General features: G+C 52.6%; 1 protein-coding gene across 1 annotated transcript in view; it reads right to left on the bottom strand.

Annotated features, from left to right (window-relative positions):
• Positions 1-15,255, bottom strand: part of CLPB (ClpB family mitochondrial disaggregase) — a 94,662-nt gene that overhangs the window by 10,487 nt on the left and 68,920 nt on the right. The window contains exons 8-10 of the mRNA XM_074919441.1: positions 7,738-7,815; positions 5,509-5,564; positions 2,709-2,753 (exon numbers count right to left, since the gene is read on the bottom strand). Coding sequence (XP_074775542.1) covers positions 2,709-2,753; positions 5,509-5,564; positions 7,738-7,815 — 179 coding nt within the window. The remainder of the gene's footprint in view (positions 1-2,708; positions 2,754-5,508; positions 5,565-7,737; positions 7,816-15,255) is intronic.

Below are 15,255 nucleotides of genomic sequence, written 5' to 3'. Positions count from 1 at the left end.
TTTGCTCATTCTGTGTGGTTTTCTGGGGTGCTGGACATGGAGAGTCAACAGCCAGGTGGCTGTATGGGAAGCAGAAGGAATTCTTGGAGCAAAATCCTGAATCCTTATAAAACAGAGAAATTTCCTCTCCTTAATGCAGGAGAAGGAAGCACAGGTGAAGGGCGAGTCTGTCGTGGTCTTGGTGTTGGGGAATGACCGAAGCCGCGTGTGCCGTGGCACGGCCACACCGTGTGTCCCCTCTCGGGGCTGGCAGAGCGGAGGAGCCGCCGCAGCTCCGCCACAGCCAGCGCCGACAAGCACCGAACCTGTACAGGACACGGACCTGCTCCAGAAGGGCCAGAGGAGCCACGGAGATGCTGGGGGGGCTGGAGCCCCCCTGTGAGGACAGGCTGGGAGAGTTGGGGGGGTTCAGCTGGAGAAGAGAAGGCTCCGGGGAGACCTTAGAGCGGCCCCCCAGGGCTGAAAGGGGCTGCGGGAACGGGGGGAGGGACTCGTCACCAGCAGGGAGGGATAGGATGGAGGGTAACAGGTTTAAGCTGTCAGAGGGGAGATTTAGATGAGATCTGAGGCAGAAATTGTTCCCTGTGAGGGGGGTGAGGCCCTGGCACAGGCTGCCCAGAGAAGCTGTGGCTGCCCCCTCCCTGGAAGGGTTCAAGGCCAGGTTGGACGGGGCTTTGGGCAACCTGGGCTGGTGGAAGGTGGCCCTGCCTGGGGCAGGGGGGTGGAATCAGGTGATTTTTATGGTCCCTTCCAACCCAAAGCAGCCCGTGGTTCATTGCCTCTCCCACTCAAGCGGCTCCTTTTCGCCGAGTGATAGGACCCGGCTGACCGGGGAGAGCTGCCACCCCCTTCCCCAGCATCGCCGCCGCCCGCTCCCACGACGCCATACGGAGGTGAGGGGGGGTCCCAGCGGAGGTGAGGGGGGGTCCCAGCGAGCAGGAATTACCTGACGGCAGCTAATTCATGGCATTTGTTTCACTGCGCCTGGGGCTACACGAGGCTCCCCAGGCTCCTTCAAAGGATGCCATCTCCTGGGCTGACCTCCTGATCCTTGTTTGCTTGAAAAATTTATATTGCTCCCGCCGCAATTCTCTACTTTATTCCTTCCCTTTGCCTCTTGTCTTTGTCAGGGCACAGTATTTTATATCTTACATTTACACCGCTACTCCTAACTCCTCTTTGTACTGAAGCATCACCACGGCTTTATTTTTATCTATTTTCTACTCCTACGGTGTCAGCCCCTACCATAACCCATCTAGCAGGCCAGCTGCAAGCACGTCTCTCTTTTCCCTTCCCGCACCCCTTCAGCTCATTGCTTTGGCCAAAATAGCATATTTTCTGGGCCTTTTCTAGCCCCGGCCATTCCAGGGCCCTGCAGTTCCCGACGGTGGTGCTGAGGCTGCCACTGCCTCGTGTCAGGTCGAAACCTGAATTAGGCCTTGGCACAGCCCTTGGCACGCCTGACTCTGCCCTTGGCAGCAAGAAATGCAAAAAACCAGTACTCCCATCTTGGACTGAGCCCTCTGAGCTCCTCCCCAGCACCTTCCTCCTCCTCTCCTCCAAGACATCATCTTCCCAGATCCCAGCCAGTGAGTTCTTCTCCTCCTCCTCCTCCTCCTCCCTCCCTGTCTCCACAGAATCCCAGAACCCTTCAGGTTGGAAAAGCCCCTCGGGGTCATCGAGTCCAACCCTCAGCCCGACTCTACAAAGTTCTCCCCTACCCCACATCCCGCACAGCTCATCCCAACGGCCCTGAAACCCCCCCAGGGATGGGGACTCCCCCCTCCCTGGGCAGCCTCTTCCACTCTCGGACCACTCTTTCTAAAAATAATTCCATAAACCAACACAGCAATGTTTATGGAGACAATCCTCAGATCCCTCACAGGATACTTCCCATCCTGCACTTCCTGGATTTTGGGTGCACCTCACCAATAAAAAATACAAACCCCCTTCACAGCCATCCAAAGAAAAATATTCTGAACCCATGGGATTTAGGGCTCCCCCCAAGCCCTGGGGGCGATCTCAGTGCGCTGTCCCACCTTTCCTGGGGCACCAGGAGGTATGGGGGGCTCTGCACCATACTCCTGTCTTCTGCTGCATTCCCCCCTTTTTGCTGCATTCCCCCATTTTTGCTGGATTTCCCCCTTTCTGCTGCATTCCCCCTTTTTTTCTGGATCCCCCCTTTTGCTGGATTCCCCCCTTTCCCCCACGGGAGGTGTGCTGAGGCAGTGAGCCTGCACCGGATTCAGCAACGTGTCGGCGGGAAGGAGGGCGACGGGGCTTTAGGCTGAGCTCTGCCTGCCTGGTCTCGCGCCTAAACTGCAGGTTTTCAGGCACAATCTCTTCCCCCAAGGGTTGATGCCGCATACAGAAGTCACAGCATCGGACATAAATTGTTAAAAATTTTCTTGCTCCTCAGTCTCCGTTCCTCTTTTTTTTTTTTGGGGGGGGGGGTTAAACTTGCTTTTTTTTGTCTGGTGTTTCCTATATTGCAGTTTACTGCACGGCCCAGAGCATCTGCTGTTGCTCTGTGTCTCTGACACACCAAACTGCCCGTTTTCTGGCAAATGTGGAAGGTCCTGGATGCCACTGCCAGGGCAAGGCCCAGGATAGGGCCCAAATGCAGGGGCACGAGGGCATCGACAGGGTTTGTTTAAATTAAACTCGAAGCCGCACCCCTCGGAAGCAGAGACAGCCCATTTACTAACCTCATGCCTCTCCTGGAACTCTGACATGTCCAGTCTGATGAAACCCTGCAAGAGAAAGAAATATTTAACAGGATTTTTGATGAACGTGCTCCAAGTTTTGTTACAGCTCCTCCAGAACCAGGTGGGTGGTTGCATGTGGTTTTTGTGGTTCCCGAGTGGCCAGATCCACCGTGAAATGCTGAGGGTTATTCTGAGGGAGAGGAAGATGATGGCAGTTTCTCAAAGAGAGCCAGGAACTGTTTCCACCGCCAGCTCACAGCCCCTGGCTGCTCAGCTCCTCGCTAGAGCCGGAGCCATACAGATGGGACTGAAACAGCAACTCGCAATTTGCTAAATAAAACGGTTATTCTTGCGGTTGGGCTTTTTAGAAATAAATCACAAGAACACAACGCCTCTCTGCAAACATAAAAAAATCAAAATCATAAAGCCGAGGTAAACCAGGTTTGTGGGCGATCACCTTCAATTGGTAATATTGTTAGAGAATTTACAGCTACTACCCAAGCTTCCTTTTTGCATTTGAGGAGCTGATGATTCACTGCAGGCGCTGAATTTCCTGGGCTTGCAGCTGTAACCTAGCTCCTAGAGGCGTGAGACTACACTAGACTAAACTAGACTAGACGGATTTCAGTTGGAAAGGATCTGCAGTGCCTAAGAAGAAGACAAGCTTGACCTTTCCCAGCGTCAGTGCAGGCACTTCCAGCCGGACACGGCAGCTCCCCACTCATCAGAGCTGGCACCTCCCGCTCTGCTAAGCCCAGCTCTTCCCAGGCGGGATCAGGCAGTAACCCCACGCTGCTACAGACCCTCAGAGCCTGATTCTAAATGTGCCAACGCAAATATCCTCCTCCAACAGCAGCCAGAGACCCAGGCAAAATAATTAGTTGCTGGGAAGAGCAAAGGGAGGCGTATGTCATGAGGGACCACGGAGCGACAGGAGGGTCTGGGGCCAAGGTTCATCTAATCCAACCCCCCCAAACCCCATCAGGGTGCTCAGAGCCCCATCCAGCCTGGGCTTAAATACTCAGCTTCAGAGTTAACAGCCGGGACGTTCAGCAGCGCACAGGGAGCCCAGAACCTTCTCTGCGCCAAACCAAGATGGTGGTGCCATGATCTCCCAGGGGAGGGAGGGGAGCAGGAGGGGCTGCCCGGTGTGCTGCTCTCTGCCAAACGCCAGGAGCTGGGTGGTAAGAGGTCAGGCTACTTTGGGGCAGATTTCAATTCAAAACAGCTGCTTTTCCCTGCAAAATATCAGGGCAGAGAGAGGCGTAGAAAGCTGGGGCCTGATCCTGGCACGCTGAGGAGCGTCCCTGGCACAAGCTTTGTGCAGTGGCAGCATCGCAGCCAATGAGGTTAGTCCCAGGTGTCATTATTGCTAAAAATATTGGTCAGTGTGAGGTTCATGGTTGGACTGGATGATCTTCAAGGCCTTTTCAACCCAGATGATTCTGGGATTCCGTGAAAGCTTGCACCTAAGCCGGGCTCTGCGGGATCTGCTCTGCTTTGGTCTGATCCTGCTCCCAGCCCTCCCGTCTCCGCTCACTCCCCGCAGGCTGGGTAAAGGGGTCAGCAGCTGTCACAACCTTGCAGCCTCTCTCTAGCAGTAGGAAAACGGGACAGTTAGAGGTTTTCCTTCCTTAATCCATCAGTTCCTGCGAGCTGCTGCCCCCCCAAAACCACCGGTGGGGTGTGTGACCCCCCCCCGCCGCACACTGCTCGTTACAGCGCCGACGGCCGAGCTGATTCATTGCCAATAAAACTCCGATTTGTGCACGCTATTGAATTAACACAACATCCAGTGCTTAACTGGTCTCTCCATTTGATGTCTGGCCGGGCACTGACCAGTTCCAGGTGCCTGGGTGGGGATGAAGGTGCTTGAGAGGCAGGAGCCAGGATTTATTGCTTCTGGAAGGCAATTACAGAAGGACGAGGAAAAGAAACCAGAACCGCTGTTTTTAGAGTGTTGTTTTACTTTTGATCTTCTTTCTACACGTGGCGTTTTATCTCGTGGCCGTTTTCGGCTGGAGGATGTGGGGGGGGGAGGAATTAATCTGGCGTCAGCGCAGGGGGCAGCTCTGTTGGTGTTTCTTCCTTATCCCTGGCTCCAACCTCTGCACCTTCCCCAGTCCTCCGTACGAGAGAGCTAGGCTCGTCCTAAAGGCAGGCAGAGGCTTAACTGTGAATCGGGGAGCCCGGCTTTAAATGCGTGGTGCTTTTAGTAAAATCTCAGACGTCCCTGAGCTACTCCCCTACTAAACCATTACCAGTTAGACAGGATTCTAACCCATCTTTACTAAAAACTGCCAAATGGAAAATAAACTGAACCACACAAACAGCTTCTGCTGTTTGGATCCCAAACGTTTCAGCACTAAGAACCCGGCATGAATGCGGTGCCACCACCTCTGCTCTCCGTACGGGTACAGAAAACAGATTTTCAGTGTTTAATCCTTCTAACAATTTACAGGGTTATTAGTGACAGAGGCCACACAATACGTTCCCAACACAGGATGTCAAAAAGCCGGCACCCTCCAACGGGGAGCACAAGCTATTGTTAAATCCAAGTAGATTTTTACAATTCAAATATTGGGACAGGGACTTTCATGGGTTCATTTTAAGGTGGCAGAAACCCTTTCCCAGCACACACAGCCCTCACATTTCTGTTCTATGGATGAATTCAGTGAGCCGCCAGGTAGCTGGACTGACCAGTAAGCTGGACTTCCAGCCTAGAAAAGACAGAAACCAACCCCACCCTGTTATTAAAAGCACCCGGACAGCAAAAAGCGAAGGGAAGGGACGTCGTTACCTTTTTGACATCCTTATGGATGTACTTGGCTGTCTGCTTGGCCAGCTCAGTTTTACCTGTTCCAAAGAGAAGGAAGAAAAGACTCGTGTTAAACCAGGCTTTGTCCACCGTCTGTCTGCCCGTCAGCCGTTCTAAAGCCAGGGCTCACACCCCCTGTAACCAAAACACCTGTTTTTTTCCTGCAAATGCACTCGTGGTGGCACTGTCAGAGCCCTGGGGTAAGACCCTGCCCAGGGTTCGTCAGGGGGGTGAGGGGAGAGTGGCATCACCACGCCGGCTGCTTCGTTTTTCATAGTTGATTTTGACACAGTGGGTAGACAGATCTTTCATTTTTTTGCCACAAAAAGGTGTGGTTAGATCCGTTTTTTGCTACATTTACTCTCAATACCCTCAGTGTCTTTTATTCTCTACAGAATTTCAGGGAAATGGGATAATCTTGCTTTCTTTAATTTATATAAGGCGGCTGCCATAAAATTGCAGGATTAGGAATGAACAATAATAGAGTGAATCCACACTGACGTGGACAAACACACTCACCAGCTCACGAAAAGCCAGATCCTGTCCTCCCAACCTGTCCGTTCAGGGTTCATGAAATAGGCAGGTTTTGCCTTGGGGAGGGGGGAAACGTCCCCGGCTCAGCCAGCAAACCCCTCTGCCCTGCTGCCACCCACTGGCACCTAAGTGCTGGGTTTATTGGGTGGAGCATTTGGCTGATTTTGGTTCCTGGGATGGTTGATGAGGGTGAGGTGCAGGCAGGGAGGATGCTCAGGGGGTTAACACCAGCACCTCACACACTGAAGCCCGCGTGCTCACCACAGATATCCATTTTAGATTTAACTGCACACCAAAAAATAAACACTCTGACGTGTGTCAGGGCAGAGAGCAGGTGCCTAAACAACTGTTCTAAATAAAAAAAAAAATGCGTCTTGAAAAGCAAACTAGCTAAAAAAAATGCAGTCAGCCCTGAGAATGACACATCTCCATCCCGGCACAGCTGTTATTTTGGTGATTTTTGGTAAATTGGGTGGCTCAGATCTGCAGGATCACTTCATTAGGTCACCCCAAAAAGGGCTGTAAAACCGGGGATTCATGGCTGTGCTGGGAAGGCTGCTCGGGCAGGTGAAATCTCTGTCAAAATCTAGCCTCTTATTTCAGTTCAAGCCTCACTGACTTTGTATGGTGCCGTGAGCACCCAGGTACATACGTGTCCTCACACCCTCCATACCCAGACCCGCGTGAGCAAGCTGATCTTTGCTGTGGGGGCCTACTGAAATGTGAAGGCACATCAGATAGCTTACACGTATCTGAGCTTTCAGACTGCTGTTACATCAAGACCTGCATAAAATATCCATTTGAGACAATAAAGTTCTCAGCTGCTTTGTTTTTTGATTTCAATATTCCTTTTTATGGCAGTAAGAGAAGGAAAAAAACAAACAACCAACCAACCCAGGGAAATACATGATCTGACAATTTACACTGCTGAGCCCTCAGACCTGCAATGAAGTCTCAAAACCTGGTTTTATACAGCTTTCTAGCAACTCATTTTAAGTTAATACTGGGCCTGACACTGCTCTGAGGCAGGAGCTTGGGCTGGCAGCAACCATGCGTGTGTCCCGTTGCCGTAACCCCCCCAGCACCAGCACCTTCCCAAGGACCGGGGGGGCAGTGGATGCAGGAAAAGCACTGAGGTTGTTTCAAATGTCACCATTCGGTTACTTTAAAGCTGTTTGGTTTATTTTTTCCCCCCTGACTAGAAGTCATTTTGTCCATTTTGTGAACTGATCAGCTGTCGTGTTGCATTTTATTGTGCTCGGGGACAAATATTATCGGTGTCAATACAATCCCGTCATTACAAAGCAATTCTTGCCCACAGGAGCAGGGTGAGCAGAGATTTGGTTTGCAAGCAGCAAATTTCTCCTATCACCCCACCCACGGAGGCACTCCTACCGCGGGCTGTGAAAATTAACACTTTTCTGGGGGAAAACTGCCCCTTCTTGAGTCTCGGAGGGCCCCTGGGGATAATTCTGTGTGAGGCTGCGGGTGCCCCAGCACGGGCCCCGCGGGATGAGGGACTGGGTGAGAGGGTGGAAGGATGACAGCGCCTTTAACTGGGATTTTCTGCAGAACCTATGAAAAATGAGCCCCAGGAGCGGCCCTGCCACGGCCCCCTCACCCAGCCCAGCCTCTCCACGGGGCTCTTGGTCCCGCTCTCCACAACCCAGGCGTTACCTATTCCAGATGATCCCAAGAAAAGAAAGACCAGCGGGTGCTCCTCATCATACCAGCCATTTTCCTTCCTCCGAATAGCTGCATTTAAAGACAGTGAAAACAAAAAGGGGGCAGGGGGTGGGGGGGGAGGCATATAAATCAATGACACAAAAGCAAGTATAATTATCACTAAGTATACACTGTGTTTTACTGCTCTCTACCCACTCAAAGTCCTCACTACCATTAGTGCTATCTAATTTGATTAGCCAGCCAAGGCCCCAGAGACACCTAATCAGGTTAGCATGGATTTGGAAAGCTGCCCAGAGCAGATTTCGGATAAAGTTTTCCAGGATGTGCACTCAGCGTTGCCAAGGAGACGGCGGAGGGGGGGGGCACAGGGATGGATGGATGGACGGACGGATGGACGGGGCTGGCGAGGGGAGGATGCGAGAGGCACGCCGCGTCGCCAGCTCCCAGGGTAACCTTTCTGCCCAAAAAAAGCGTGTTTGAAGGGCTTGATGTGCTCTTTCTTGCACGCGGATGGGAAGAGGGAGGTGGCTGAAGGTCACACTGGCTTGGAACTGGGGCAAGTCCAGAAGGACTGGGGAAGGAGAGTCGGCTGTCTCTGTGCCTCTCTGGACAGCAGCGTTCAAGGGCATCCTGGTTAAGATAAAGTGGAAAATTTTACAAAAGGTGAGGAGGGTTTGGAAACCACAACACCCCATCACCTCCTCATCTGAACAGCACACCCCTCCCTCAGGACAGGCACCGACCTGGTGATGCCTCCTACCCGCCACAGGTGCCCATGGCCACCCCATGGAACAGCCTCAGGCACTGTGAGCACCTTCACCAAACCAGTACAAACCAGTAGTATCATTGCACTAGGCTTATCTGGAAGATAAGGAATGGCTTCTGAGGCTGAGAGGATCAAAGTCACCTGCAGGCAGGATCTGGCTGGCAGGGCACAGAAGTGACTGCCCTGGTTCAGACCCTTGGTCCGCTGCTGCTGGGCCGTTTGGTTAAATAAATAATTCTTAACATTTTAATATTAGAGACCCCTTGATTAGATACTCCAGTCATATTCAGCTCTGGGGACCTCCTGTGCCTGCCGTGGTGTGGATCTCACTTCCAGTCTCCCTGGAGTCCAAGCAAGTGCCACGAAACTTGGAGCAAAGCCCTTGCTGAGCACAGCCTACGGAAAAACGGGGTATTTGCACCCTGAAACCTTTTGAAGTGATCACCAGTAAATGTGACATACTGGTGCGGGTGGGTAATCCAGTTCAGTTCAGACAGTGGCTAAAGGGGACAGGGAGAGGAAGAGGCATTTTGTGGGCTCTGCTCTGAATTTTCATCTGCAGGGACTTCAGATCTCACCCACATCTTGTAAGGGATGAACTAATGAACTCTGATTTCAGGATGTTTGGACGGATGATGGTTCGAGGGAGGGGATTCTGCTCCGCTCTGGGAGACCCCCCTGCAGGGCTGGGTCCAGCTCGGGGGCACCAACAGCAGAAGGACACGGACCTGCTCCAGCGGGGCCAGAGGAGCCACGGAGATGCTGGGGGGGCTGGAGCCCCCCTGTGAGGACAGGCTGGGAGAGTTGGGGGGTTCAGCTGGAGAAGAGAAGGCTCCGGGGAGACCTTAGAGCGGCCCCCCAGGGCTGAAAGGGGCTGCAGGAACGGGGGGGGGACTCGTCATCAGGGGGAGGGATAGGACGAGGGAGAACAGTTTTAAACTGACAGAGGGGAGATTTAGATGAGATCTGAGGCAGAAATTGTTCCCTGTGAGGGGGGTGAGGCCCTGGCACAGGCTGCCCAGAGAAGCTGTGGCTGCCCCCTCCCTGGAAGGGCTCAAGGCCAGGTTGGACGGGGCTTTGGGCAACCTGGGCTAGTGGAAGGTGCCCTGCCTGGGGCAGGGGGGTGGAACTGGGTGGGCTTTAAGCTCCATCCAACTCAAACTAGTCTAAGATTCTCTCCCAGCCCTCTGGACACAGCACTGTGTGCTGCTTCCCACCAGGCACCGGCTATGGACTCAGACTGAGCCGGAGCCAGGAAGGGACCACAGCACATGAAACACTGCGGATCACAGCTTGGACAGGATTTGGCAGTTGAGTGTAGCAAAATGATGTGGTGGGAGGCTGCAGAGCAGAGCCCAGAGCTCACCAGATCACCAGGAGGCAACCACAGAGGCGCCGCAACAGACTGAATTTCCAGCTCTTCATTTGTGACAGGCTCCCATCTCACTCTTCCTGATTTATCTGCATTATTTAAACTCACTCTGCATTACAGCTCCTAAAAAAGACTTATTCTTGCCGTACGGGTTGGCGCACGCTGTAAAACGTTTTGTGTTGTTTTGTTAGAAACAACCCAAACCAAAAGCACCCGCTGTTATAAATGACGGGGAGGCTGCACCAAACAAGGTGTTTTTCCAGCGCATTTTTCGGACGGCGCACAGCAGCTGCCAGACGTTGGCGAGCCCGAAGGTGTGGCCCGTTATTTTTGATATAAAAGGGTATAAAATGGGCAAGATGCCCAAGAATGATACCCTATGTTATTTTTAAGGCAGCAGAGGAAAATCGCAGCATTGGAGGTAGAATGAAGAACAGGGACATCACTCGGAGAGCAGCAGCTCGACCGTGCTTGGGAAATAAAGCTCTTGAAATGCTGTTCCATGAGTAGCACTGCAAAGCTTTCAAGAATAAAACAGCGTCCCTTTTTGGGACTGCCAGCGCCCAAACCACATATCCTCTCTTTCCACAGCCTGGGACTGAGCCTCTGTCCTTGTCCCTCAGCCCTGGGCTTGCTGCTGCCCCGTCTCTCCCTGGAACAGGGCACTGGCTGGCACCATGGGGAGCTGTGGATTTATTTTCCTCCCTCGAACTGGCAGGAGAGAGTGACAGTAACCTTTAAAAATGGGGAATTCTGAAATTCAACCTCAAAAAGAAAGTCAGCCCAAAAATCCCTGCTTGAAGGGGTATGGGGAAATAAAAGACCACTAAAAAAAGGGCATCCTAGCCGTCTTCCTGCAGGAACAGGGAGAGTAAACTGACATTAACATATTTGTTAAATATTTCCATTTTGCATGTAAAAAGAAGCTGAATATAGTAGCCAGCAGACTGACAGGGAAATGCTGCCTCTGCCAGCAGGAGACGTGGCGGGGAGATGTTAAATAATAGCAGCTCACAGAATCCCAGAATCATCAGGGCTGGAAAAGCCCCTGCAGCTCCTCCAGCCCAACCATGACCCTCCCCCTGACCGTTCCCAACTCCCCCAGATCCCTCAGCGCTGGCTCAGCCCGACTCTTCAACCCCCCCAGGGATCCCGGGGACTCCCCCCTGCCCTGGGCAGCCCATTCCAACGCCCAACAGCCCCTTCTGCACAGAAATCCTTCCTCAGAGCCAGCCTGACCCTGCCCTGGGCAGCTTGAGGCCATTCCCTCGGGGCCTGGCGCTGGGGCCTTGGCTCCAGAGACTCATCCCCCCTCTCTGCCCCCTCCTGGCAGGGAGTTGCAGAGGGCCAGGAGGTCTCCCCTCAGCCTCCTCTGCTCCAGACTGAACCCCCCCAGTTCCCCCAGCCGCTCCCCATAAGACATGTTTAGCTCAAGTGAAATATTCCAACATGTGAGAAGTCTCACATCAATCTGCCACGAGCCCAGAGTTGCTCCTCTGAGCCCGGGTCTGTATGTGAGGAGACCCAGGTAGGGTGGAGGCTGATAGATCCAGTGAGGATTAGGAAAACAAGCCCAAAGCCTCAAGTGAGCCTGAAAACCGTAAGAAAAAAATCAATCTACCGAGGTTAACAATGAGAGGTTTGAGGATTGACTTGACCACAGTCATTAAGCATCTCCACAAGAAAGCACACAACTCGCTCATCTAGCAGACAAAATGAACATGCTCCAGGGGCTGGAGCTGGACGGATTTAAACTAGAAGTATGGCAGAAGGTTTTAACCATTGCAGTGACTTACAAAGAGGAGTGTGACTGAAACCCTAACCCCTACGGAGTCTGCAGGGAGAGGTGGGTCTTCCTGAAAGGTGGTGGTGGCTCAGTCTGAAGATGAAGGTTGGCATCGCTGCACTAACAGCCAAAACCGCCCAATTTAACCTCAAAGTCCAGGGCACGTCCACCCAGCGAAATGGGACTGAGCGCAGGGACGGGGAAGTTAGTGGGAATTGGAGCCCCAGCGCCAATAAGGACTTGCTGGTTCATGCTTGGACGCAATTGAGATGCATCACCCAGTGCCTCTGCCACACTAATGAGCCCTGACTCTTATCAAGGCTTAATTAGCTCGGGCGCAGAGCCAGGCTGCAGGACTGGCCTGTGTGCGGCTCGGTCCCTCCCTGCCTGGGTGTCTCAGGCTGTGCTGGGCGATGTGGTTTTTGGAAATCACGGGCAAAGCCCAGCCAGCATCCAGTCCTGCCCTCCAGCCACTCCTGGGCCACGTCATGCCCCCAAACCAGCCACCGGAGGAGGAGGAAGAGGAGGAGGAGGAGGAAGAGGAACCGGCTGTGCCCTTGCCATGAGGTGCAGGGGAGGGTCTATGCGTGCTGCAGCCGCCCCACCGCGTGCCCTTCCCGGTGCTGCACGTGCTCCTTCTCTGCCCTTTATCGCAGCAAACCTGATGTCAAACACCCGGCGTGGATATATTTTATAAAAATTGATGGGGAATAACACGACCGCCGACAATTTCTGCCGCTATCTTGGCCAAGATAATAAAGGTAATAAACTTTTGCTTCAGGGCATGGAGTGACCACTTACAGGGGTCAGCACGTTCAATGGTCCGAAGGCAGGGAGGTTAAGCACGGTCTTTTTTCCCTCCCCTCTGCAGCAGGATACCAGATTTTATGGGTAAACGCTCGTCGCACTCGTAGCAACTCCAGGGATATAAAGCACCCCATAAAAAACTACCATAAAGTTAGTGCTTGGGATTCAGTGGGAGACGCCGGCTGGGAGGTGTTGATCAGCGCTAGATCAACAGAGCGACGGGGTGCAAAACCTTTTCTACAAGCAGCCTTAAAATGAGAAGATATTCTAGCACACAGCCCAGCCTCTGCGCTCCCGAGGTTTGAAAAACCTAAAAAAATTCCAGCAGTCACCAGAAAGGGGCCACCGTACCCCCAGGGCTGGTAGTCACGGCGGTAGGAGGCTTCTCCCAGGTTGGCCACGGCATGGTTCAGCTTCAGGAAGAGGAATGAAGATCCAGCCTAGGACAGAGCAGGACGTCAGTCTGAAGGATAAAAAACTCAGCTGGGGAAGCTCCTCTCCTCAGGGTTTGTCCCCTCAACGCGGCTGCTGGCCACCTGACAGCTCTTTGTTGATTGCCAGACAAGAAATCCAGGCTGGAAAGTTGTCCCCTTCCTCCTGTAACTGTGTGTGTCCGGGGGTGGGGGTGGGCAGAAATAAATAAATAAAAGGAGGTATGTCACGCTGCTTTGCTGCAATTTCATTAAGGCATTCAGACCCAATGTCCGAGCGAAGAGGCTGATGATGACGCCTGGGCCTTCTTCTTTGGAGCCATTTCCAGCGTCGCTGCAGCGCTCTCACTTTATTTTGTACATCTGTAACAGCGTAACTGTAGCGCTGTGTCTCTGAGAGGCCCTTCAGCTCGCTATTGAACTGATAAATTCACTGTATTACTTTACACAAATCAATACCCTAGCAGTTATCAGGGCTTGATGTGACCAAAATTGGTTTCAGCCAATTTGTGAGCGTAATAAATGTCCATTTATCAAATCAATTCATTCCGCGGTGCTTCTCAGACCGCCCGGGCTCAGGGTACCACGGGGTGATGTCTCCAGGTCCGTCCCCACCGTGGGATCACTCTGCTCCCTCCAGGGTCGGCGGCACCCCCGAAGAACCGCTCTTCCAGTCCCGCTGTTGATAGTTCAGGGATGGGGAAGAAGATGAACCTCAAACTCGACCAAAGCTGCTTCCTTGCAAAGTCTGACCTGACTTGCAGGCAGCTCGCCTCGGTGGAACACCCCCTGAAAAAGGGGACTCAGAAAGGATCCTGTCTTGTCCCAAATGAACCCAATTTCCTTTGGACCAGGACAGGATGATATTCCTGCTCGCCCGTTTTCCTTCAGTTCTGGAACGCCAACTGATTTCAACATCACGGCTGTTCAGCGTGGTCACAGTTTGTAATTTTATAATTAAAAAGCAGATTTTCTGCACTGCCCTTCATTCAAAATCTCGACACTAAAAAATAAACGACACTTTTCCTTCCTCCTTCCTTATCCAACTTCAGGAAGAGTCCTAACGGCTACTTCGATCCAAAAACTTCAGAAAATCAGCACTGGAAATGGTGTTTTTGAACGCCACATCTCTAAGTGACCACTGCCTGGCAAATGCTATCTGTAGAGAAGAGGTGTTCGTCCCCTGGCAGGATATTTAGGATATGAGATCACCAAACAAAAAATATCTATTTTATATATAAAAATATCTATATATACGTTCAAAAACTACCGTGCTTTGGTTTATAACCTCAGCCAGGAGAGGCTGTTGCTCCCTAAGAAGCAGGCACTGCTTCACCCCACTGCCTCTGCATCTTCAAGTGAAAAGCCAAATGAGACCTAACGAGATTCCGAGTGTAATCATTTATGAAAGTGCCCTGGCAGCGCCACCATAAACCTTTTAGCTCTTCATTTGCATGAAGCAGTTGTGGCACCCAGGCTGCCGTTAGCTCCTGGGATCGCAGGAATGACCTGCCCGTTTCCTTCCGACACGTTCCGAGATGGAATATGTCATTTGCGTTTGTTAAGATGAAAACAAACATCTACGCCCGCAGCGGGGAAGAGCGTCCGTCGGCCACCGCCAAGCTTCCCACCACCGCCGTCCCCAGGCAGCGCACGGGGAGCAGTCTGGCACCCTCGGAGATGCCCGGTTCATGGGTTAATTAATCCCCATCCACCTTCCCACAGTCCAGCCATCCTCTGTCCTGCTTCCTGCAGCAGCAAAGCAAGCGGCAGGGCTCGGATCCGTCCTGTGGGAAGGGCAGAGGAGATCTCAGCTCGGCGTGAGCATCCTGGCGGTCGCAGCCCCCGTGCAGCCCCACCACCCCGGCCCTGAGCGCACATTCCCTTTGTATTCTGGGCTGAGCCCCTCTGGAGACTGTTTGGATCGTGCACCGAGTGACGGATTAAATCAGATTATTCAATTAAGGCAGCGGTTATAAATTAAACATAGCGGCTAGGCTTGGTAAATCTCGAGACGTGGTGTGCGGCGAGTCTCCCAGCCAACAAACTGCGGCGGCCAGTGCGTAACAGGAGGTGTGTGGAGTCCACAAAGTGGCAGCAAAACCGGCTGAGAACGAAATAATAAATAACAAAAATAGATAGGAAGCGCCTGAAAGGAAAAGTCACATCTCTAAATTCACCCTTCCCGAAAGGAAACAACAAAAATGGGGCAGAAGGGAAGAGGGGGAGGCGGGGATGGAGACTCTCCTGCTACCTTTTGGTCTGATATCCCGAGGCTGCGGGGGTATCAAGCACATTCCCTATAATTCAATAAGAGAAACCTCCATAAAGGCGGCCGCTTTAATGC

This window comes from Athene noctua, chromosome 1, assembly GCF_965140245.1.
Source record: "Athene noctua chromosome 1, bAthNoc1.hap1.1, whole genome shotgun sequence".
NCBI classification, from domain to species: Eukaryota; Metazoa; Chordata; class Aves; order Strigiformes; family Strigidae; genus Athene; species Athene noctua.
The sequence above is the reverse complement of the archived record's forward strand: the minus strand, read 5'-3'. Positions and strand labels throughout refer to the sequence as shown.